The sequence below is a fragment of the Sinocyclocheilus rhinocerous genome, unplaced genomic scaffold (assembly GCF_001515625.1).
Source record: "Sinocyclocheilus rhinocerous isolate Xijiao unplaced genomic scaffold, SAMN03320098_v1.1 scaffold1214, whole genome shotgun sequence".
NCBI lineage: Eukaryota > Metazoa > Chordata > Actinopteri > Cypriniformes > Cyprinidae > Sinocyclocheilus > Sinocyclocheilus rhinocerous.
This window is the reverse complement of record NW_015627891.1, coordinates 208,536-235,198: the sequence shown is the minus strand read 5'-3', so window position 1 is coordinate 235,198 and position 26,663 is coordinate 208,536. Positions and strand designations below refer to the sequence as shown.

Sequence of the window (26,663 nt, the reverse complement as noted above, 5' to 3'; positions counted from 1 at the left end):
GCGCGTCAGGCACCGGTGTCTCCGATTATGATTACTTAGACCTGGATAAGATGAGTCTGTACAGCGAGGCGGACAGCGGATACGGCTCTTACGGCGGGTTCGTGAGCGCACCGACCACCCCGTGCCAAAAGTCCCCCAACGGGGTGCGCGTTTTCCCCCCTAGCGTGCCTCATCCGCCCCAGGCGCAACACCACCTGCTGCCTCACACCGGCGTCCTGCCGCCGGTACCGCGAAACTCTTGCCTCACCTGCCCGCAGTGCCATCGCAGCCTGACGCTGGATGACCGGGGGCTCCGGGGCTTCCCCAAGAACCGTGTTCTGGAGGGGGTTGTGGACCGGTACCAGCAGAGTAAAGCGGCCGCGCTTAAGTGCCAGCTGTGCGAGAAGAGCCCCCGCGAGGCGACGGTCATGTGCGAGCAGTGCGACGTGTTCTATTGCGACCCGTGCCGCCTACGGTGCCACCCGCCCCGGGGTCCGCTAGCCAAACACCGGCTCGTGCCGCCGGCGCAAGGAAGAATCAGCCGCCGCGCGAGTCCCCGGAAGACCTCCACCTGCACCGAGCACGAGCTGGAGAACCTGAGTATGTATTGCGTCCAGTGTAAGACCCCCGTGTGCTACCAGTGTCTGGAGGACGGCAAACACTCCACTCATGAGGTCAAAGCTCTGGGGGCCATGTGGAAGCTCCACAAGGTGGGGAAACTGGTTGAGATTGTTGTTTACTATTTTTTTTTAAATCACTGATGACTTTCAACCTATCCACCTGGTTTAAGCCGGTCTAACAGATGAACAACCTGGTCTGGATGTCTCGCAGTCTGGGCTGGTCTTCAGTTGGTTTGGTCCGCTACACTCTTAAAAATAAAGGTTCCAAAAGTAGGTTTTCACATAGTGATGCCAGAAAATAAGAATTTTTGGTTCCCCAAAGAATCTTTCAGTGAACAGTTCTATTAAAAAAACATTATTTTCTTAGTGTAAAGAATACTGTAAAGAATCTTTTTTTTTCACTGTAAAGAACCTTTTGTGCAGTGGAAAGATTCCATGAATGTTAAACGTTATTCATGGAACCAATGCCAATAAAGAACCTTTATTTTTAAGAGTGTGCAGCCTAAACCATTTTAAAACCAGCTCAAATCTCCTTTCAGTGGGCTGAGCACTCTGGTTTTAGTATAAGAGGACTAGTGCAGTTAGACTTGTCACTGTGACGGGTGAGACACCACCGGTCTAATTAAAACACAGCGCACGACACAACCAGCCATGATTCAGGCCAAATGAAAAACACTTGCGCACCGGCTCTCCAGCTTAGATTCAACAGAAAAAAAACCAAAGTAATTCAAATCCAAGTATTCAAGGCAAAACTTTTGATGGAAAATATATGTTTGTATGGATTTCGAGGCGTCTATGATTATAACTGCAGTGCACATTCAGTGCTGTTTTGAAGTTATGGAGGTTTAATGCTCCTGTGATGTTGTGTTATTTTCAAAATATCTGTTGATGGGAACTCAACCGTACAGGATGCTCGTGTTAACTGTGTGTGTCTGGATTCCTCATGGAACATGTAAAACTGCAGTGGCTGTGGCCTGTTGTTGTAGCAACATGATATAGTGAGGCAGTGAGCTGATTTACTATGCCTGTCTGTGGAAGAGAAAGACTGTATCCATAGGAGAGGCGAAGAATAAGGAAAGAATCCCCGCTCTCTCTCCTAGTCCCAACATGCTGCTTTATCCAAGATAATAAATTGTGAGGGAGTTAATTTAGCAGTAAACCATCAGCAATACCATTTTATTTAATCAGAAACCATAAACATGAGCAATCAACAAGGAGGGATGTGGATCAATAAGTATATGGTTTAACATGGCACACACAGGTTATGCCTGTACATTACTTTAGCATTTAGAAATATTGTTGGTGTGAGACCACCTAGTGATGCTCCAATATTAAATATTCTGGGTGATATGATAACCTGATAATTGTCATTATTTAACTACATGTTATTAATTAACTACATATTAAATACTTACTATATGGTTAGGGTTAGGATTAGGTTTAGGGTTATTTACATGTAATTATGCATAATTAATTGTTATTATAATAGTGTCACGTTACGCTGTTAAGGGAACACGCTGAAGTCACGAGGAAACGTTTAACAGTCTTTAATCACGAAACACAGGAGATAATCCACAATAGGAGCCTGAGCCAACACACGTAGAGAACGAATAGACCTGACAAACACAAACTGAACAGACTAGGACTTTTAAACACTGGATAACGAGGGACAAAATAGACACAGCTGGAAACAAATTAACACAATTAACGCGAGGAAAAACTGGGTCACGGGGAGCAAAACACAGATAGTCAGATAGTCCAGAACCCTGACATATCGCCCCCCTCCCGGAAGGTGCGTCCTCGCACCGTAGAACAACAGAGGGGGGAAAATGGGTGGGAACTAAGGAGGAGGCTCAGGAGGAGGACGGATGTCTGGGAGGGGGCCGGCAGACAGAGTTCAGGGAGGAGACGATGGAGGGAGGAGCCAGGGAGGAGACAGGAGGGGCTTGGAGCAGGGGGAGCCAAGCAGGACCCAGGCCACAGCAATGATGGCGACCCACGGTGGAGCCGACGGAGGGAGGAGCCATGGAGGAGGAATGGCCGCCGGAGCAGGTGGTGGAGGAGCCCGAGGCGGAGACAGAAAGCCAACGAGCCAGGGGGATGCCGAGGATCCGGGGTCCAGGGTGGAGCCGAGGGCTCTGGCGACCGAGGCGGAGATCCGCAGCAGAGCCGGAGCAACTGAGGACCCAGGTGAAGCTGGCGGGAGGAAGGAGCCTAATAGAGCCGGTGGGACGGAGCAATGAGGTGCAGCCGGAGGAGCGGAGTCCTGAGGCGATAGCGGGTCGACGCCCGACCAAGGCAGAGCCGGAGGGACAAGGGAGCCCGGTGGATCGACGGGTGACAGTGGAGGCGAGGGAGCTAGGAGCCGAGGTGGAGCCGCTGGGTCTACGGGCATTCAGGGCTTAATTCTGGATCGGAAGCCCCCTCTAGGCGGAACACGGGAACAGGATGGCGCTCAGGAGGAGCGGACACTTGAGGGCGCTTTTTAGGAGCTGGCACTGGAGGGCACTCTGGACTGGATTCGGGGACTGGAGCCCTCTCCTCTTTGCTTTGGCACTTTCGCCGCGCCATATTCAGCTCACCCTCAGCCGCGTTGCAGGGGGCGGAGCTCCTCTCCACGCTCACACCGTCCACGGCTTTCTCCCTCGTGGCGGGCATTGTCGCCGGCTCTCGCACCTGGTCTGACAAGTTGAGCTCTACGTTCGGGGGGATCCTCTGCTCAGTCGCTCGGCATTGCGCTGGCTCGTAGATCGCGGCGGGAATTGGCTCTCCGTCGTCGGTGGGCTCGGGCTTTAGCTCCGCACAGCGAAGAGATGGTGGGCTGGGCTCTGGGTCCGGAGTGGATCTGGCGAGATGAGATCATCCAGTGACGATGAGAGGCGATCCGTTTCTCGCCAGAATCCACTCCACAAACGCGGTGAAATCCGCTCGAGGACCATCTTCGGACGACTGCGCTCTGCACGCGGTGTTTAAACTTGCGTTGTAGAGCGCATCGTCCGGGTAGCTGGTGGTGTTAGCTAGCAGCTGGAACAGTCTAGTATGGTCCTCGAGCGATCTCTCCCCCTGCTCCAGCAGGAGGAGGAGATATTCCGGGTGAAGGAGGGCATCCATGAGGAAACAACGGAAAAAAGACACTGGGTAAAAATGGGAAACAAAACGGAGGGTAGACACAGAGAGGTTACTGTTTTGGTCAGGTCTTCTGTCATGTTACGCTGTTGAGGGAACACGCTGGAGTCACGAGGAAACGTTTAACAGTCTTTAATCACGAAACACAGGACATAATCCACAATAGGAGTTTGAGCCAACACACGTAGGGAACGAGCAGACCTGACAAACACAAACTGAACAGACTAGGACTTTTAAACACTGGATAACGAGGGACAAAATAGACACAGCTGGAAACAAATTAACACAATTAACACGAGGAAAAACTGGGTCACGGGGAGCAAAACACACACAGATAGTCCAGAACCCTGACAAATTGTAAGTACATGTAACATGTGTAACAAGGACACCTTAAAATAAAGTGTTACCTAAATGGGCAATATTAAAATTCAGTTTAATACACTGAAATTTTTTATACACGTTTTAAATGCTATAAATGCATTAAGGTACCACAGTGTTAGTATGAAAATTGATATTCATTTTGAGATTTGCTGAAGATTACTTTTAACGGTGTTATTAAATTATTGGTATTTTTAAAGATTAACTCTATGTGAGTGATAGACGAAAAATTCTGTTCTTTTGAGTTTTCTATTCATCAAAGAATCCTGAAATAATTAATTAATGTTTAAATAAGTTCTGCTGCTTAATATTTTTGTGGAAACTGTGATACATTTTTTGTATCACAGTTTCTATGAAAATATTAAGCAGCACAACTGCTTTTAATATTGATAATAATAAGGAATGTTTTTTGAGCACCAAATCAGCATATTAGAATGATTTCTGAAGGATCATATCATACTGAATACTGGAGTAATGGTGCTGAAAATTCAGCTTTGCCATCACAGGAAAAAATTACATTATAAAAAATATTAAAATATATAATTGTCATAATATTTCACAATATTTCTGTTTTTACTGTATTTTTTATCAAATGAAGGCAACCTTCTTTCAAAAACATTTAAAATCTTACCGACCACAAACGTTTGAACAGTTATGTATATCTAATATTGACTGATAAATTACTATAAATTTTAAATCTGTTAATCAAGAAATCAAATCAAATAATTAAAAATAGTACATTTCTGGAATTTGGTTGCATTTTATTTTGTAATTTGGCTTAACTGCTGTTGTATGGTAGTAACATTCAACCCTCTTGTCACTTTTGAAGTAGGCAAGGAGACATTTTCAGGTGCAGACAGATGTGAGAGCAGAAAAAATTAACCAGCATAAGGAAACCATTCCTATTCAGTGTCCACCCCCTCATTTCGAGCACTGCATTACTCCATGTGTTGAGCTACATTATTTTATGTGTTCAGTTACATTACTCTCTGTTCCGTGCTCCATGTGTGATGTTGTGGCTACAGTATCAGTTTGAACTGGGACAGCAGCAGCATCACGGCAGACCCAAATACGGCTTCCCCCTTTTAGCACTTGGGACACACACACATGCACGCACAGATCAGATCTTGGATCAGTGTCCTCTGCTGTGGTCCCATATGTAGCTGTTTCACTGAACACTGGCAAGCTGGCCTCATATCAGAGGAAAAGGCCCTCTTTCCACACTGCAGACACTTGCTCGTCATTCACTAAACAGATTGTAGATTTGCTGTAGCCTCAGGGCACCATATGCTTCAATTTTTCTCCATTTCTCCATCTATCTTTCCGTGTTACATACACAGACACTTGCACAGCAAGCAGGAAATGGGGCCTGTGATGTGTTGATGCTCGGAAAGTCATATTCCTGCTTTTTTGCAACAGTGCAAAATATGTACAATTTTAATATTTTAATTGGTAAAATAGTAGTCCACATATGGCCAATGTCGATATCTAGAGTGCTGGGTGTCAGATATAACAATTCCATATATAAAACTTTGTATTTTTTAACAGTTCACTTATTTTGCATGGTTATTTTACAGACATTACAGATTTTACTTACTGTTTACTAAATTATAAACAGAAATTGTTTATTTTCCAGTGAAAAGGCTGTCGTTCGATTTTGGAATAGGTTTATTACTAGTGCAAAACATTCATTGCTAAAGATTTATAGTAAAGTTCAAATGCAGCAGAATGATGATTTCAATCTGTTCCAGAGCAGAAATGGATGATTTTCATCTTTTCTCTCAAAGTATGCAATTTTGCACCACTAGCGCAATCAAATGGAAATAGGGAAAAAAAAGATTGTTTCTAAACATGTTTCCCAAATATTCTTGTTGCCCTTTTTACCAATCCCATTATCCCATTGTGACTAACTCCTTCAAGGTAAGAGAACTCTTGTGATAATACCTTTACAGTTGTTGGCAAGACCAAGGTAAGACACCGCAGGTGAATGTGGTATAAATGTTAACTAATAGATATCACCATACATCCCAAGTTGATTAATCACAATACATTAAGACAATTGTTTTGTATTACATGTTTTCTGAAGTGTTATGTTTAAATATGCAAATGAGGCATTATCTTATTAAATATGCACAAATATGCATACATTTTTCAGAATGGAAATTTGAACATTGGATAAAGCCAGGTTCAAAATTCTTATTTCATTTTGTTGACAAAGTTAAAGGTTTTTACCGAAATAAATTTTCTCCATATTTTTTGAAATACAATGTGATATAAATTAGGTGAATGATATATGAACAACCCCTGTGTAAAAAAAAAAAACACTTCAGAATATAAATAGGAGTTAAACTTTTGAACTTGCCGTCTGCACGTGTTACTGAAGTGGAGATTTCTGGCTCAGTGCAGAAGAAAAAACTACTTTTAAAGATATGCATTTCAATTAAAATCTGCAGATGCAAATGCATAAAGTATAATAAACTCTTAAATGTGTATTTTGGATGTTTTCTTTCCACTACACTCTAAAAAATGGGTCAAAACAACTCAATTGCTGGGTTTGTCCCTATTTTACCCAGCACTGGGTTGTATTTAACCCAGCATTTTTTAGAGTGTAGTCTGAAATAAGACATGATATAGCACAATAGGCCAAAATCTCAAAATTGACCAGTGCAAGAAAAAACGTTTGCCCTAATTATTTAACTAATGGGTTTGTAGCAACTGGGCCCTTATTACATAACCAACCAAACTCTAGAATCCTGTCTTATCTTTTTAGCACACTCTAAAAAATGCTGGGTTAAAAAGGGACAAACCCAGCTACTGGGTTGTTTCGATTGTTCAAAACAACTCAACCGCTGGGTCAAAACAACCCAATAGCTGGGTTTGTCCCTTTTTAACCCAGCGCTGGGTTATATTTAACCTAGCATTTTTTTAGAGTGCAACAATGGTGATTTCAGCTCTCAATTAGGACAAATGCTTAAGATAGGATGTTTCTGTAACACTGCCCCTGCTGGGTTCTCATCGCAGGACTTTAGAATGTCTAGGATGTTATGTATTAGTTTAGTGTGTAATGCTGTAATGTGCTGGGCTTTAGTGTGTGAGGCTGTCATATGTAGGACTCTAGTATGTAATGTTCTAGTGCGTAATGCTGTAGTGTATATGGCTGTGATTTAGTATGTAGGCCATAGAATGAAATTTGGAGCACTGTGTTTCATTCCTTGTTCTCTCATTTTTGTTCCTCGTTTGAGAACAGACCACAAATGAAAGTGGAGGTCTCTTGGCGGATGGTTGTCATAGCAATGTGAGAACATTTATAATGGGATATTTTTCCCACTCTAAAGTAACATTCTTTCACTTTGCCTGACGCACACACATTGACTCCTCTTCCTATTCTCTCACCCACTCTTTAAATGACAGATTTAATGATTAACCTCTCACAAATTATGTAACTTCCCCTCTCTGTTGTTTGATTTTGGAACTGGTTTATCCAAAAAGCTTTAGAAAGGTTCACACATAACCTAAGTCCATTACTAAAACTTTAGTAAAATTAGGTTAGTAATGTTCAATTGCTCTTCATATATAGTTCTTCCTATATCTTCTCACATCTCTGTCTCCTTCTGTCTTTATATTTCCAGGGACAGCTCTCTCAAGCACTAAATGTTCTGTCTGATCGGGCCACAGAGGCCAAAGAGTTCCTGGTGCAGCTCAGAAATATGGTACAACACATACAGGTACAGCAGTGACACACACTAACACTTATGCACTCATACACACACCTGTGCAGTGCTATATCAACTTTTATGATCTGATTTTTCCTCACCTTGTGCTTCAGGAGAATGGAGTTGAATTCGAGGCATGTCTGGTCGCCCAGTGTGATGCTCTGATTGAAGCTCTCAACCGCAGGAAAGCTCAGCTTCTCATCAGAGTAACCAAAGAACATGAACACAAACTCTCAGTAAGCACAACCACACAAAACATCCCCAAAATTAATCTCTAAGATAAATATAGTATGCCGCTTGTTTTACATAAATGTGACAAGAATTGTACACTGTAAGAAAAGAAATATGTAGAAAAATGGAAAAGGTAGTATATGTTCTGACAGGATATTTTCTGTGAAGTTTATGGACATTTCCTTTCAAACCTAAAACACAATCTAATATTTAATTCAAAATATAAGTAAAACACCTGTGAAATATCAATACAGAAAATTCCTTTATATTACTGAGTCATATAGTATTTTTACGGATTTGTGGAGTGTAGTGAGATGAACTACAGGGCAGCAGGGACTCGTATGCATTATCATATAGAACACGGCAAGATGGTTAAAAGCATAAACCAATTATCCAGCCTGCTGTTTCTAGAGTTTTTAAAGAGATGACATGCAACATTCATTTCTCAGTTATTGGGTTTCATTCCTCATTTTTAGGAGTTCATTAATAAACAACAAAAGCAGAATGACAGATCTCTGTACTATTTTCAAGGTAAAAATGGATCTGGTGCTAATTACGTTTTTACTAATTACTAATTATTAAAAGTTGATTTGATTTCTTAATTGGAGGTTTAGCGAGTGCCACCTTAAAGCTTTTTAATAGAAGTGATGAATGAATTAGATTAACACGTTTTGTTTTTTTTTTCAATTGCAAGAGGATTATTTTTTTATGTAATTTTTTTTTTAGCTTTGTAGGAATAGAACTACAGTAAAATACATTGAAAACACATAGTCCACCCAAAAATATTATTCCAAACCTGTAAGACTTTGTTTCTACTGTGGAACACAAAAGAAGATATATAAAGAAGATATACAAATATAAATCAATAGGAACAGAAACTGTTTTGTTATCAGAATTCTTAAAAAATATCTTATTTTGACTCTAGCAGAAGAAAGTAAGTCATACGGGTTTGAAACGACATGAGGGTGAGCAAACGATGACAGAATTTAGTTTAATGTTTGGTTTATTAAAATGTGTTTAACTTACATTCATGGAAATCTCAACACATTTCTGTATTAGGGCAACAGATGACTGGGCACTGTGGATAATTTCTATTTCCCATTTAAAAATTCATTAAATCTATTTTCTGCCAAAGTTGGATTCAGAATGGACTCAGATTGCTCAGAATGCTTCAGGCAGCAGGGCTAATCAGCAGCCATTGCTGGTGTGTCAAAACAGCCTGTTTCTAGCCAAAGCTTCTATGCCATATAAAAAGGGTTTCTTTCATGGGGGGAATGCAGCTTAATGGCTAAAAATCTGGGCTATTAACACAGAGATATTAGGTTTAACCTCGAGTCATTGTGTCCTTGAATCAGACTCTGAATCCCAGGCTGATCCAGTGAGACTGCATCTATAGTTAGTGTGCTGCAATTCTCTTTGGTTGAAATGCAGCTGAAAGAAACTAAATGTAAAATCAGTGTGCTGTTAAGCAGTCTTAAGAATTCTAGTCACTTCATCTATAATGCACTAACATGACCCTGATTTTGGGTAGTTGTTAAATGACGTGTCCAAATCGAAATGTATGCAAATGTAAAAGTTGATTTGCATATTTGAGGTGCTTTTATTGCTTACCATTTCTTTTAAGTTTTATATAATCTTTAATCCACCCTTTTTTCAATTAAATGACAAAAGCATTTAAAAAAAAAAACTCTAAATTTCTTTAATAACAAACAAGCTTGAGTGATTAAATTAAAGGTGCTGTATGTAGGATTGACAACTAGTGGTTGAACTAGGTATTGCAGTCCAAATTTAATATATTGGAGAGGGTTTTTTGCACCCTGCCCCTCCTCCTCAGACTTGACATGCAGGTTGCCAGATTGAGGACACCAACAGGAACGAGCGCACATGGCGATGAATGAAATTAAATACGCTGTGTTTTCCACGAAATGGCAACCCGGGGTGCCGAAATACAATTGGGTAAACTGGCAGTGGGCGGGTTACACAGACCAAAACAAAGACAGACATTCCGTCCCGGAACGCACATTTTCAAAGGAGAATAACTGACTGTAGCATTGTTTTTCAGATAAACAAGTATGTTAACTTAACATGTTTCTTAAATATCTGCAAATATATTATGATATTTTTATGCTTTAGTAGAGTCAAAAACTTACATACAGCACCTTTAACTCAACTAATTTGCAGTAGATTTCTCTTTCTCTCTGAAAAAAAAAACGGAGTAAAATTGTATCATTTTGTGCGAATTTTTAAGCTAAATTTAATTGTCAAAAAATAGTTCAACCAAAAATAAAAAATATAGCTGAAAATATACCCACCCTTATGCCATACAAGATATAGATGAGTTTGTTTATTCATTGGAGCAGATCTGGAGAAAATTTGCACTACATCACTTACTTGCTCACCAATGGATCCTCTGCAGTGAATGGGTGCCGTCAGAATGAGAGTCCAAACAGCTGATAAAAACATTACAATAATCCACAAATAATCAACACAACTCCAGTCCATCCATTAACGTCTTGTTAAGTAAAAATCTGTGTGTTTGTAAGAAACAAATCCATCATTAAGGCACTTTAACTTTAAACTGCTCTTTGGCTTCTGGCCAAAATATATAATAATCCATAATCCATAATGATGCTTCCTCCATTGAAGCATTATTATTCAGTTATAGTTTTCAGTTAGATTAAATTGTGGTCTACTTTTCACTTTTTACTTTTCAAGTCAATTAATGTTACTGTTACTTTTGGCATATATAGATGTTTGTTTTTTTACATTGAAAGATGACACATATATTTGTCTGTGAGTTATGAAGGGAAATGTAGTGTTACAATTGTCCTGGTCCTGGTCTAGTATTTGAGCATTGGTGCTTTTGCTAGCATCTTTTATAGGCCTATTCTCCCTTCTTGTCTCCATGCTGCCACAGGCCTGTTCCCATGGTTACAAAGATGTTGGGGTTCTAGTTTTGACCAGTGGCTCTGCGAGATGAGACTGCATTTATCCAGTTCTATCTAGTTCTGTCTGGTTCTGTCTCATACTGTTTGGATTTAAATGGCTTTCATGTGAAGTGTTTTATGTTTGAATCATTCAATGTGGTTAGATGCTCTCTGAGACTGTCTGCAGCTTTGGAGGACATGTGTGTGTATTAGTGTGTACTTGTGCATCATGTAAAGGAGATGTAACTGGTAGGTTTAAGTAGAAGTTGGAGTGGCACACGCTGACACATACATTCATCCACTGAAATATGCAGACATGAAGTGCAAATGGATTTTAATATGTTTTTTTTTGTTGTAAAAGGTCAGTGATGTGTTTGCTGCTCAGAGAGGATGCTGACAATTGGTCCTGCTGTTGCCTAGCAACCCTACCACAGCACAGTTATCATGAATTCATTCTTTCTCTTTCTTTCTGCCTCTTTATCTCCTTTTTGTCTCAGGTGGTTCGTGATCAGATATCCCACTGCACGGTGAAGTTGAGGCAGACCACAGGACTAATGGAATACTGTCTGGAAGTTATCAAAGAAAACGACCCCAGTGGCTTCCTCCAGGTCATTGGCCCTTTTAGTATCACACTAATAAACCTCATCTGCTGACACGGGCCAGAAAGTTAGGATGATTATACACTAGAGAAAGATCAGTTGAAACTTTTAATGGATGGGAATGCATGAGATCTATTTTAAGGATGTACCAAGATCCAAATCAGTTTTCAGTAGAGCAAATTGGATTTCCAAAGACTGGACCGCTTCTCTGAAATTCTTATTGGTCAATGAAGTCCTTCGTCAGAGTAGACTGCAGCAAGTGTTTTTCTCAACCTTTGCTCTGCTCTAAAATATTTAATTGGTTAGATATTAGGGGTGAAACATATGTATTGGTACCATATTTAATTTTTTATTTTTCTGTATTGGTCAGTATTAGATATTTCTGCATGCTCCTTTTATCAGTTTTTATTTAATTTTTATTTGGATTACCTTTGCCATCATCGAACACTCATTTAAGTTATTTTTTAAAAACACTAACAATTTAATAATAGTCTTATTTTTAGCAAATCTCAAAATTAATATAAATTTGTAATGTAATAAAAATATATAATTTTGTGATGCCACACTTCACTTGTAGCATTTTAAAAGCATTTTTATTTTTACAAAATTGTGTTTTTATTTGAAAAATAATGAAGTAATAATAATTATAAAAATTAAATGATAAAATTATTATTAAAATAATAGTCATCAGCCATTATTTCATACTCTATGGTTTGGTGATGTCTACATTCATTTGCATATTTTTAAAAAGTATTTTGAATTTAATTTATAGTGTCTCATTTTTAAATTTTTATAAAAAATAGTAGTTTTATATTTTTTATATATTATAATAATACATTTAATATATATTAACAACACGTTAAAATAATTTTAATAGCGGCCTTTTTAAAGTATCAATAATAATAAAAATAATTGGCTTATTGTTGTTGGCCAGAACTTTAATATCTATACTAGTAGATATTATTATATTGCTCTTTGTGGGTGTTGTGCAAAACTGGTTGTAAGCCAGTGTAACATCATTGGTCTCTTGAGGACCTTGGTGAAGACTTTTGTACAATTCACTAAGATTAAAAAAGACTAGATATACAAATGGAAAACTGCCTAGAAATTACTCACAAATGAGTGGAGAGGGCATGGAAAGGTCATGGAAATGTATTCGTTAAAAAGTGTGTGATCCTATAAAACTTTTCCTCTAATACAAGCACTCGTGCTCAATGACACCTTGCCTTTCAAAACTTTTCTGATCACAAAATGTTTCTTGCTCCAAGGATTCTTATTAAATGAACAGAAGGTCATACATTTACATAATTGCAACACTTCATTAATTTGACTTAATGCCGTGTAATATATTCTGAATCACAGTCTGTGTGTGTGTGTGTGTAGATCTCAGATGCTCTGATAAGACGGGTCCATGTGACGGAGAATCAGTGGGGGAAGGGTTCTCTGACCCCTCGCATGAGCAGTGACTTTGACCTGACGCTGGACAGCGGACCCCTGCTGCAGACAATACACCAGTTAGACTTCGTCCAGATGAAGGGTGAGTCTGTGTGTGCGTGTGAGAGGGTGTGTTTCATTTTTTTGCATGGCTTTCCTTAATGACACAGTAAGACAGAACACTGGACCCAAAATAACCCAGTCTGTCTTTGTTTGTGGCTTTGTGTGTGTGTTTAGTTCCAGCTGCTCCTATTCTTCAGTTAGAGGAGTGCTGTACTCAAACCAACAGTGCGACTCTGTCGTGGAAACAGCCGCCTCTCTCCACCATTGCTGTGGATGGCTACATTTTAGAACTGGATGATGGGAATGGAGGCCAGTTCAGAGTGAGTGTCACATAGTGACACATAGTGAACCCTTCAGTGCTAATTGCATTCTCAGGATTAGATATGCATTACCGGTCAAAAGTTTGGAATAATTAAGGTTTTTTAAATGTTTGAAAAGGATGAAAAGTCTCTTATGCTTACCAAGACTGCATTTATTTGATAATATATATATAATATATTTTAAAATAACATTTTTAAATAAAATTGATTCCTGTGATGCAAAGCTGAATTTTCGGCAGCCAGTCACCTGAACCTTCAGAAATCATTTTAATTTGCTGATTCGGTGCTCAAATAAATGCAGCCTTGGTGAGCATTAGAGACTTCTTTCAAAAATATTAACCTCAATTTAAAAAATCTTAATTATTCCAAACTTTTAACTACCACTCTGCTGCTCAAATGCATCTTTCAGAATTGACAGCCATTCTGAAGTTATTATATTGCAATTAAGATGAATGGGAATTATTAGATTCTTGATCCAGGTATCAGACAGTTCTGAGCTTGAATGGGCATGTTGCTGAGCAGAATGCAACAAAAAGTATGGGGCTAGAAAAGCTTGATATGTCCTAAATTGGAGCCTAATTGATCGGCCAGCATTTCAACTCCACACATTAATTTTCAGTATGGAACTGAAGCTGTGCAAAATCATGTATGGAAATACACAGCACTGATTAAATTTATGATAAAAGTACTGCATCGTAGAATAGTACAGATATTTTCATAGCAGCATCGAGCAAAACTGCTATAATAATGACTATTCCAAGGAAATCCTACAGAGACCATACATTATTATTTTTTGGACACTGCATGATGATTCTGCTCAGCTGACTCAATGATCTGTCAAAGAGAAAGAGGTTTTGCTCTAAAGGAACAAAAATTTGAGTAAACATTGTTCATGCATATACGCACGCAAGTACACATCTGATGTGAGTGTGCATTGTATTAATATAGTGATATTGTTGAGCGTGGGTTTGTCATTTGGCAGTGAGCAGTCAGAAAGAGTGACGTTCATTTGAATGATGAGGAACACGCATGTATTTCCAATAGATCAAGTCAAGTCCACAAGCATGGTGTCTCATCTCACATTTCCCGCAAAATGCCTGAGTCTAAAGATGATTCATGCCCCTCACTGCAGAAGTCTATTTATATTAGAGGACCACTGCACCCACAAACACAGATTTACACGATCACACATGCATGCATGAACACACACAACCACTGTCACTCACTGGCCCCGTTTACACTTGGCATTAAAGGGATAGTTCACCCAAAAATGAAAATTTTGTCATTAACTACTCACCCTCATTTCATTCCAAACCCGTAAGACCTTCGTTCATCTTCGAAACACAAATTAAGATATTTTTGATGAAATAATTTTGATAAATTAATTTTTTAAAGCTATTCTTCTAGTATTGTGTATTTATTTATGTGTTTTTTGAACCTTAAACCGCATAAACACATTTCATTACACCAAATACACAAAATAATGTTATTTTTAGCAGCATCATATGACCCCTTTAATATAAGTTCTGAACAGAACTTTGTGATATTTCAAAACATAATGAAATACTTTAGCCACAAATTTCATCATGGAGCGAAGGCAGAGCGGTGTTTCTGATCAGTTGAGCGAGGAGCTGGAAATGCTGAAGTGATTATTGAATGCTTGGAGTGTGGAGGAGAAATTGTTGACGCTCCACTCCGCTCATATATTCTGATCACAAGTGGCCAATTGTGATTTATTTTCATTTCATTTCGGTGTTACAAACCATTTAAAATTTACATTTTTGGGGTTCATATATTTTTAATGGTTTTGAAAGAGGTCTTTTATGCTCATCAAAGCTGCATTTATTTGATTAAAATGCAGTAAAAACAGCAATATTGGAAAATATATATATTGTGTTTTCTATTTAAATATAACTTATTCTTGTGATAGCAAAGCTGAATTCTCAGCAGTCATTACTCCAGTCTTCAGTGTCACATGATCCTTGATATCATTCTAATATGCTGATTTGGTGCTCAAGAAACATTTCTTAAAGAGCAGGTCATATGGTATTTTAAAGTGTCCTAATATTGTGTTGGAGTCCCCTACAACAGGTTTAAATGCATCTAAGGTCAGAAAACATTGTAATTTTCTCAGAATATACATTTAATATTAGAGTCATTTGCCAATGATTTCGAAACGATTCGTTCCAAGCAAGTTCGGACCGCTCCCTTCCATAAGCCTACTCTGCTCTAATTGGTCAGCGGGCCAAGCCTGTTGTGATTGGCACAGAGAGGAGTCCTTGAGCAAGTTAGCCAGCGCTACCATTGACAAAGCACCTTTACATAAAACAATAATATAGTGCTCCAATCCGTTCTTATAATAATGACATAAAATACAAAAACACTTATGCAAGCGAATCGTGCCCACAGCTAAAGTTTAGCTGCTAAACTGTGAACACTTAAAACAATAATGGCGGATACGTTAGCCGAGTGCTAACGTGACTAACTGATGAAACAATACAGTTTGTAAACCAAAATATGTCTACTGTAATGTTTGAAGAACGACAGACAGAAGACGCTCTGTCTTAACTTTTAATAAGAACGCAGAACAGCTGTATCACAGGCGCACCAGCCTAACTAACTCCCGCATTAACCCTATAACTGCCGGTGCAGCAAAATAAACAGCAATTTCACAATGATTATAAAGTCTGTGTGCTACACTACATTCTTTATTATTAAACAAAGTAATTAGAACAACGTCAGTCTACATTAATCGACACATTCTTAGGAAATAGTGGGTTCACAGCGAATTATCAGAACTACTTCAGTAAGACAGTAATATCGTGCTTTACCTAGAAACCTAAAGCTGCACTAGGTGTACATCACATATTAGCACAAAAACTTGATATTTTGAGCACTCAATTGAAAATGTACACAATCGTACTTACAGGTTGTGGTTCGGAGAGCTTGTTTGTCCAAATTAAGAAGATTAGAAGCCGACGAAGATAAAAGCCAAGATAAGAAAAGCAGTCCTTGGTAAAATGACATGCACACAACAAAAGGTTTGAATTGTATTTCTGTGGTATCCTTGAACACAGCGTCTTCTCAACATGATGTAAACACATCCAGACCCATCAGGTTGGCCCCGTGACGTCGTTTAGGCGATTCAGAATCGACTCTCTCTTTTGAGAGACAATATATTTATTTATCATGCACTTTTTTGATTAACAACTTTGCAGATTGTTTTCATTTAAGGATAGCTACGTTATAAACTGCAAAAGAGATATTTTTCAAAAACCCATATGACCTGCTCTTTAACATTATCAATATTTAAATCAGTTGTACTGCTTAATATTTTTTGTGGAAACCATGACACATTTTCTTTTTAGCATTATTTAATGAATAGAAAGTTCAAAAGAACAGCATGTATTTGAAATAGAAATCTTTTGTAACAACATAAAAGTCTTTACTGTTACTTTTTGATAAATTTAATTGATTTAATTAAAAACACATTAATTTCTTTCAAAAAAAAGTCTTTGAATAATGATTTGATTTGAGTGATCTGATCATAAAATGAATCACCTGAGATTAAACTTAGATGCTTTTACCATATATAGCCACACACACTCACACTTACACATATGCATTGAAATACTCTCTCTTAGACACACATGTTGTCACCTATACATTGACACACACACACACACACACACACACACACACTATCCTCTAAACAGGCCAAGCTCTTATTTTAGAAAGTCAGGTTCATGCGTTCTCATATTTGCTCCATTTTCGGGTAGATTTTTAGCAACAGTATCACATTGTGTTTTTCCCAAGATATTCATCAGCATATAGAAAATTTGCATTCTATGCTAAGTATGTGTACTACATACTGCAGAAATAGAATACACATAGCATACTACATATTACTATTTCTGTAGAATGTATACTTTCTGCATGCCTTGGAATACATAGGCTGAATTTGAAGTAGCATACTACTCTTACTATAGTAATAGTAAGAGTTGTATGGTAGTATGCTATTCCGATTTCAGTCATAGACTTAATTTGTTAGTCATAATGCAGTTTACAACAAAGCACTGTGTGTTGGGTACTACTGCTTATTCCACAATGTAGTGCACTGAGTCTGGCCTTTCATTTCAAGTGTGACCAAAAAACCAAAAGTAATATTGAAGGGTTTTTAAAAAAAAATTTTCTTCATTCAGTATTTGATTAGACTGCCACATGTTAACACATTTTAACACAAAATTGTGTGAAACATGTATACTGTTTCATGTATTCTGTTTAAAAAATAGTAGGCAGTATTCAGTATATCATGTGCAGTATACAGTAAGGGTGTTAACCATGTGTGTTTACTAACTGAAGTGTGTATTCTGTAGGAAGTGTACGTTGGTACAGAGATGATATGCACTGTGGATGGCCTACACTTCAACAGCGCTTATAAATCTCGTGTTAAAGCGTTTAACTCCAGTGGAGTCGGCCAGTACAGCAAAACGCTTGTCATGCAGACATCAGAGAGTAAGAGATGTTACCTCACTGTTACACACACACTCACTCTTAATGCACAGGGAAGCTTGAGCATGTCAGTGCAAAATAATACAGCAGATTTTTATTAGTTTTGTCAATATAGTGTGCACTTTCCACAAATAGTATATACTTTGGTGTCTTTTTTAAGCAATGGGATGCATACATTTTTGTTGTTAGGCCATCAGATACATTTTATAAACTAGTTTCTAACATAAAATTAAATTAGTAGCTAGTTTTGCATGTATGTATCACCCTTAAACATTGTTCAAAACTAATTAACTTTATCTTTTTAGATTTGTTTATACATTTTTTTTTTTTCAGATTTTATAGTTGTATATTTATTTTTTATGTTTATGTTAAAAGATGAGTATCGAATATGATACATCAGGCTTTTGAGGAATATTTATTAGTATATCACTCAATCATTATTGTATTGCAAGCTATCAGAATTTCATCTGACTTTTTTCCATATAAATATCAGCAACTGCACCTAATTTCTAAATGTTCAGTTTAAAATGTTTTAAAATAAAATAGCTTAATTAAAGTATGGTGTTTTTCCTCCTTGAATTTCAGCTCCATATTCTCGTATATCATACTATATGAGCTACAAAAGTCTGATGTATCAAATATAATATTCAACAAAAACTTTTTTTTTTACATTTTATATTATAATATTATATTTTATTATTATATTCTTACATTTCAAAAATGATATTTTTCTGGCTATCATCTTATGATAATATAATATTAATAATAAAATAATAATATAATAACAAATATAATATGTCAGACTTAACAGGTTAATTGTAAATTACTAGAAAATAATGAAACCACACATTGTTGCATTGTTGCAAAATCATCATTTAAAATAAATAGAAAATCAAACAGGTCTTATAATAATTAGTTTGAATTCCTGGAATTTGAGCATTTACCATTGATCATTTAATGGAAAAAAAAAAGTAAAGACGTTCAGGTTCTTTTTTCTACCCTATTCATGGAAAGTGCCAGTGACGTCACATTGACAGTCTGCTGTGGAGGTCTTTATGAACACCATTGTATGTCTAATTGTATGTTACTAATATAAATGAATATCATTGTTAGTGTGCTGTTAACTGTACTAACGTTCTATAGTAGTGTATTACTTGTAAGCGCTGAGTAAGTCCAGCTTCCCTGATCTGCTGCTTTCCTTCCTCTCTTTCAGTACCCAATTCTGTTACTTTCTTTTTTTTTCTCTCCTTTACCCCTCCGCATTTTCTGTCCTCTGCATTTTCCACTTTTCTTTATTTCTCCAACCTTCTCTCGCTCTTTTCCCCTCTTTCTTTCTCTTGATTTCAGTGAGTCTACCTTCATATGGTAGTAAAACTCTGGCAGCAGGTATGAATGCCTGAATATCTGAACATCATCATTGTTAAACTCATATACCCTTTCTTGTCTGCTTGTGTATGTTTGTTTGCGTGTGTGAGAGAGTGAGTGTGTGTTTGCAAGTTTGATTTGCAGTGTCGACTCTCTCTGTGTTCTTAAACTCATCTGGACTTTTATTCTTACTGTAAATCAAAGCTCAACCAGCCTTTATGACTGTATGTATGTGTGTGTTGTTTCTGCAGTTGCCTGGTTCACCTTTGACCCTGCATCGGCCCACCCTGACATCATCTTGTCCAACGACAACCTCACGGTAACGTGTAACAGTTACGACGACCGTGTCGTCATGGGCAACACAGGGTTCTCTCGTGGCGTGCACTACTGGGAGATGACCATCGATCGCTATGACAACCACCCTGACCCTGCGTTTGGAATCGCCCGGGCGGATGTCATGAAGGACGTGATGCTGGGGAAGGATGATAAAGCCTGGGCCATGTATGTGGACAACAACCGCTCCTGGTTCATGCATAACAACTCACACACCAATCGGTATGAAGTATGCATGCTTGTGTTTTGGAACTTCTTTAGATGATAATTATGACTAAATGATTATCATGAGAATCTTAAACAATCGGAAATTTCTATGCATCATGCTATTACTTATTCAGAAACCATGATCATTAAAGGCCATGTTGCTCACAGATTTGAGCAAAATCTAAAAAAGAAGCAAATTTAATGCAATTAATTACTTACCAGCTTGTTCTCTGAAAACCAATTGGTGTGGAAACAATTCTCTTTCAGAAATTGCTAATAAAGTTCACAAACAGTTACAAAGATACAGCAAGTAACACATTGAATTAAATGTGAAATTTTGAAGCAGAAAAACTGAAATAGTATTTTATAATAAATCATACTCCAATAATCTTTGTTTTATTTACAACTTTAAAAAAATATTTTTTTACAGTGTAGATATCAATTACTTTTTTTTTTAAATGCATTATATTATATTATTATAAATTATAGAAAGAAATTCTTGGAAAGAAGCCTGATAAAGCGCCTCATCACAAATGTTCACTGTTGCCCTTGGTTACAAAGTGGATGCTATTTAAATCTTACATGAAGCAATGAATGAAGCTAATTTTAATAATTACATAAATGAATATGTTCTAAATGTTGTTGTAATAGTCCTTAGTCACATAATGACTCATAAACTACATGTTTAAAACATATTTGTGAAATGTCAACAAAATTATTGCCAATGTTGTGACAAGGTGCCAACATAGAAGAATCCAGCAAACATGATTTTCTGTCAAAACAGAAAATACACCCACTTACATAAAAAAAAGCATTTCTCTAAAGAATGCAAATACAACACTATTGTTACAGTTTCATAAATCACACCGCAGTTGTACTGTCAGCTGGCAATATAGAAATAACACCTTCACCCACACAGTCACAGTGAACAATATGCTTTATTGTTTTCATTCTTTTTATCTTTCATACTCTCCCACCTTCAGTGTCTTTACCTGTGTATAGATGGTGTGGTAGAATCAGCTGTTGGATCTGAATATTATTTCTAAGGCGCCATAGGTTGTGGATTAACACGCATAAAATGTCCCTACTATCTGAGGGATATCACTGAAATAGGTGTCCTGGGAAATTACACCTGTCTCAGTGACAGTCCTAGGCTCTGTGAACAGCAAACATTTCTCTACGGTACCTGTAAATTAATATGCATGTTCAGGCTTGCTGACATCTGGTTGCCTATCATGTTTTTGGAGGCATGGTTTTAGACAGAAAGCATATGATGGAAAGCTGGGGCTGGTTAATTTGTGGTGGAAATGAGCAAAACTACAGCACATTCAAGTGGATGGAAAAAACGTGATGCATTACTGCCACCTGCTGCTGGTTCATATTATTCTCATGCAGAGGAGAGAGGTCAAGGCTAAAAGCTAAGATCTGTAATATATTTGTAGGAAATGCTCAGATAAATGTTGACTAAAAAATGACACTTTTGTATTTTGTATGTGTTTTATTGAAAAGCATGAGGGTCTATTATAGGTCTTGCACTCTATTTGGTCAATGCATCGTCTTTCATTTATTTTCTGTTTTTCTCTTCTCCCTCTCTCAGTACGGATGGAGGAATAAGTAAAGGAGCGACTGTGGGTGTGCTGCTGGATTTCACTCGTGGGATTCTGTTGTTTTTGATAAATGATGAGCAACAGGGACCCGTTGCCTTCAACACACTGGAGGGCATGTACTACCCGGCCATCAGCATCAACCGCAATGTTCAGGTAACATTAATTTCATTAATTCAATGAAATAAGATCCATAAAAGAATATACTTAGGTGAAAACGGATGTAATGAGATCTGTGTGGACTTTATGATGCAACACACTTTCTATCTGCTTTCAAAAAGTTATATATAAAGTATTATGCTAACTTGAAACAAAATAAGATATATGAAATTTTTGTGTATGTTTCTTTTCATAGGTGACTCTTCATTCTGGGCTGCCTATTCCAGATTTTTATACACCTGGAGAATCTGAAGCTGCAGGCTCAGTCTGCTGAAGAGTCATTACAACTGATACACACTCATATACAAACACACACGCACAGACAAGTGTGCATGGATTCAGCTGTGTGTACTTTGTGGGGGAATTGCTGCAGACAGTCATTAATTAATTTTAACACGTTCTGAGAGCTCTGAAATGTAAATGGACGTGATATATGTGAGGGTTAGTGTTAACTTAACCCTAACCTTAAATCTGACCCTGATGTGAGGTAAATTGATATTGAAATTCTTGAATCATTTCCCTCTCTCTTTCTTACACTTTTTCTAGATATGATTATTATTATTATTGATGTTGTCATTGTTGTTTTAATGGAAAAAGGTGCTCATGGATGTGAACTCCCAGATTACTGGATATTAACAGATGTCTGTCTGTTGTTTCATGATAAAATCCTCTGTGTGAAGTTAAGCTTAGAAATAAGTTACTGATGTGTTAGACCTTAGAGGATGCATTTTACATTATATAAAAATGTTCTGTTGCACATAAAGGTGATTTTAACTGCAGATGGGGACAGAAACTAGAGTAAAATATCTAATATTACAACCTTCTCATTCATATTATGCCTCAGTTAATGTTATATATCCTAAACCATACCCTGAAACTCAAACTGTAAACCCTGACCCAAACCTAATCCCTAAACCTAAACTCTGTCATATTACACCTCAGTCAACGTGAGATATTTCCAGCCTTCCTTCCACATTCACAGTGGATGAGCAAACATACATTTGGGACATATTAGACAATGCCAGAATGAGCTGAATGTGTGTCAGTGAGGAGATAATGGCTTTCAGTTTGTTGAACAGAATAGAAAACACTAATTGGGACAAATACATGCACACATACACACACACACACACACAGGCTTTTTCACAGCCTTGCGTAACGTATTATGGAGAGATGAGAATGAATAAACTTTTTGTTTCTCTCTCTCTCTCTGTTTTATTTCTCTTTTGCTGCCTCAAATCTGCACAAGCTAAACGCAAATTCTAAACAAATAACTGGTGCTGCTTATGTTCAATGTGAGAAAATATTGCAATATAAAAGAATAGAGCTGCAAATCAAAAAGAGAGAACTTTAAACGAGACAGCATACATTGTAGCTGCTTGAAGCATTGGCTATTAGTTTACCATAAAGGATGCACTTTTGCATTAAGAAAAAGATTTAAAATCCCACTGGTGGGGTTAAAATATGGAGCAGGTGCTGTACTTTATCTGTTTGTTAAGCACATGGTTTATGCTCAACAAACAATTGAATGTGTGGGTGCAGTGAGGGAAAATTTCACCCATTGTAAATTGTATTTTTTCATAAATTAATCCCAATATAAGAAATTTATTATTATTATTAATATTTGTGTCTAAATTGTTGTTATCTGTAAAGTTCTATGCTCAATAAACTGGATTAGGTGCAATATAAAGCTGTCTTCTGTCATTTCCCTTTGAAAATAGTTTGTGCAAATTTGCAATGGCAAAACTTTGTAATAATGTTAATGTTTTAAATCATAATAATGTGGGGTAATACACACACGTGCACACAAATATTTTAATAATTTAAATAAATAACAATTTCATTATTACTTTAAAGTTTAGTTTTTTTTGTTTGTTTGTTTAGTTTAGTTTATCTGCACAAGAATAAAATATATACAATAAAAACAAACAAGAAAAGTACAATCCATATACTGTGCAGGGGGATGCAGAAAACCCAAAAGGGCTTATTTAGAGCCTCCACCTAAACAATAAAGAAAACAAAAACAAGTAATGAAATTAAGGAAGAAGCTAAATTACAATAACAAATATGTAAATGTGAATGATTGCAAATTAATTTTCAACATATATCAAAAACCCAGAGATAATGTAATCCAAAAACAAAACGTATATGGCACATAAAATGCATAAAGAACAAAAAACAAACAAACAAAAAACAATTACAAAGCAGCACTAAATGATCCTTTATACATCTTAATACATAGCATGTTAAAGAATAATATTTTTGCTAGATGGGATAAACCATTCCATAAGTTAATACCCCTCAATCTTATCAAGTTTTGACCTCTACAAGTGAGAATTTTTGGAAGATGAAAATATGAAAATTGATGAGTTAAGTGACAGTGAACCTGTGAATTTACTTTAAAATACATTCTAAATTGCTCTGGAATGTTACCCTCACTTGAATATGTCTTATACATGAAAACACACATTTGAAAAATATTCAATCATGATCATAAATAGTAAGAACCTGAAGTTTCTGAAATAAAGAAGCAGATGAAGTATATGCATTTGATTGGGTTGCAATCCTAACAAAATGCTTCTGAAGGATACATTTTTTTTATTTTTTTTGAAGAGTAGTAGTAGGAAAAGTACTCGCCCAAACTATATTACAATATGAAAGATATAGATAAATGAAACTACAGTAAAGCGTAAGAAGACACTCTGTAGTAACAAGGTGCCTAACCCTACTTAATATACCGGTAGATTTATGTATATGCCTGCTCACGTAATCAGCTTGTTCCCTCCAAATCAAAGTCTCATCAACAAAAACTCCCAAGCATTTTGTAGAGGCACCTCAATTGACTCAATTGTAATTTTTCATAAAGGGTATTATTTTTTACCACTAAAAATAATAAAATTTGATTTTATATTTAAAGATAATTTGTTTAAATTAAACCAATTAGCAACAGCAATTAGACCATCATTTGCATTGTTCATCAATTAATTGAAATTTGAGTGAGAGAGAACTAAGGTTGTGTCGTCAGCAAACATTACTGGAGCAAGAATATTTGAAACATTAGACAAGTCATTTATATAAATAAGAAATAGTAATGGTCCAAGTATGGACCCCTGAGGAACCCCACAGAGTAATTTTGCTTTGCTATAATAGCAACCCTTAAATATTACAATTTTTCTATTAAAAATGTAATTTTTCAACCATTTATATAGCCTACGTAAAATCATGAAAACCATATTAACGCAACTTTTCCCCAAAAAACGTAATGAATAAAGTGCCCCTATTATGGATTTTTGAAAATTACCTTTCATGCAGTGTGTAACACAGCTCTAAGTGAATGAAAACATTCTGCAAAGTTTTAAATCTGAAAGTGCACCGTGTATAAAGTTATTGTCTCTCAAAAGAAAGAGTCGAGTCTGAATCATTGAAACGAGTCATTTTTAAAACGAATCCCAAGCAGTTTCATATTGACGTCAACATGAAACATTAGCATATTGCCGGCACTTGTTGGTCTTTCGGCGTTGGTCTGAATGAAAATGCAAAGTCATTCTTTGCCACTAGGTGCCGCTTTTGGAGCGGTAAAATAGCGGTCTCCCCGGTAACAAGTTGAGCAAGTAAGGTAAAAAATAAATGCATATTATAAGACAATGAAAGTGTTTTTTGACCTTGCAAGCATGTCAACCTGTTGTTGGAGACTTCCAAAACCAAAATATGAACCTTTCATTACCCTCAATAGGGGCACTTAACTGTATCAAAAGTTTTTGACAGGTCTAAAAAAATGCTACAAGTAAATTCTTGATTTTCAAATGCAAGGGTAACCTTGTCAATCAGGTGAAGCAAAGCCATATAAGTAGAGTGTTTTTTTTTTATCCATATTGATGTTTGTAAAGAATAGATTTTGAATCTATGTGAAAAAGAATCAGTTTATATATTATTTTTTCTAAAATATTTGAGAATCATGGCAAAAATAGATGTGTTATAGTTGAGCTATGTCAAATGGACTATTAAACGAATTGTCGCCATCCACAAAGTCTGAAGGTAGCTTTGAAGTAGTCTTTTCTCTTTGCAGCAACTGATTTATTACTTTCCATGTGGTTTTAATATCATTTGAACATTTCTTAAATTTTTCACCAAAGTATTGCTTTTTTGCAGATCTAAGAGAATGGTTATATATTCATTTATATAAGATTTATAGGTGAGAGGAGTAGGATTTAGAACATATTTTCTGTAAAGTTTGTTCTTTGTCCTCAACATTTTCCAGCTGTAAACCAAGATTTATAAAGTCCTGACTGAATTTCTTCACAGAACTACTAACTGGAAAGCATTTATTAAAACTAGAACTAATAATGGTCATAAATTGTTGATATGCTCTATCAACATCATATTCCTATACAGATCATCCCTATTAGAAATCAAATCTTTAAATTTAGAAATATTTAACCTACTCATAATTCTCTTTTGCTGTACTTCTTTTGATAGTTTAACCCTGTTAACCCTAATTACAGAATAATGAAATATGGGGAAGTGATTAAACAAGTCTGAATATAAAGCACCAGATTTAATTCTTTCACTTAGAGAATTTGTTAAAATGTTCTCAATTAAAGTTGCTGAATTTTCTTTAACTGTTGTAGGTTGAATAAGAGGAAAATAACTAGAATAAAGAATATTAAGAAAATCTGCAGTAGGGGTATCATATTTCTTTCTTAAGATATTTATGTTAAAATCACCTCAAATATAACAGTATTTATGCTCACTGTTTATCAAATCAAGTAAGTTGCCCAAACTTTAAATAACACCAACAATAATATTTCTTCCTCTAGAACCAACTAAGAGCTCAACAAATGCAGTTCTATCTGATTTTAAGGCAAGATCATCCCTAATTTCAAATTCATAATCTTCATGAACAAAACAAAGATACTCCACCTCCCAGTCTGTTAAAATAATGAACGAGTTATATTTAGATAATTCAAAAAAATTCTCTAGAATTCTCATTTAACCATGTTTCAGATTAAGCAATAATAGAAAACTGGTGTTTCAGTAAAAAAAATAAATGAATGAAATTATCATGATTCCTAGATAGACTTCAAAAAGTACAA

General features: G+C 36.7%; 1 protein-coding gene across 4 annotated transcripts; it reads left to right on the top strand.

Moving 5' to 3' along the window:
* The first annotated feature begins 22 nt into the window (after window positions 1–22).
* On the top strand, window positions 23–22,773 carry trim9 (tripartite motif containing 9). 4 transcript variants are annotated; one of them, XM_016548090.1, is made up of 12 exons: window positions 23–689; window positions 7,351–7,398; window positions 7,733–7,828; window positions 7,930–8,052; window positions 11,472–11,582; window positions 12,957–13,110; window positions 13,245–13,390; window positions 17,767–17,905; window positions 19,250–19,288; window positions 19,519–19,768; window positions 21,405–21,567; window positions 21,767–22,773. In XM_016548090.1, the coding sequence occupies exons 1-12, from the start codon at window positions 51–53 to the stop codon at window positions 21,842–21,844; spliced, it is 1,986 nt and encodes a 661-aa protein (XP_016403576.1). In that variant the 5' UTR covers window positions 23–50; the 3' UTR covers window positions 21,845–22,773. The 4 variants fall into 4 exon arrangements, with proteins under 4 accessions (XP_016403576.1, XP_016403566.1, XP_016403573.1 ...); XM_016548080.1 differs by having other exon boundaries at window positions 19,519–19,822; XM_016548087.1 differs by lacking the exon at window positions 19,250–19,288 and having other exon boundaries at window positions 19,519–19,822.
* The last annotated feature ends 3,890 nt before the right edge of the window (window positions 22,774–26,663 follow it).

What these genes read in the sequence shown, in the direction of transcription:
- trim9 (XM_016548080.1), top strand. Translation starts at nt 51, where the DNA reads ATGAGTCTGTACAGCGAGGCGGACAGCGGATACGGCTCTTACGGCGGG. An exon ending in CCATGTGGAAGCTCCACAAG is followed by an intron (nt 690 to 7,350) that starts GTGGGGAAACTG and finishes GTTTGAGAACAG; the next exon opens with ACCACAAATGAAAGTGGAGG. An exon ending in AGACTTCGTCCAGATGAAGG is followed by an intron (nt 13,111 to 13,244) that starts GTGAGTCTGTGT and finishes GTGTGTGTTTAG; the next exon opens with TTCCAGCTGCTCCTATTCTT.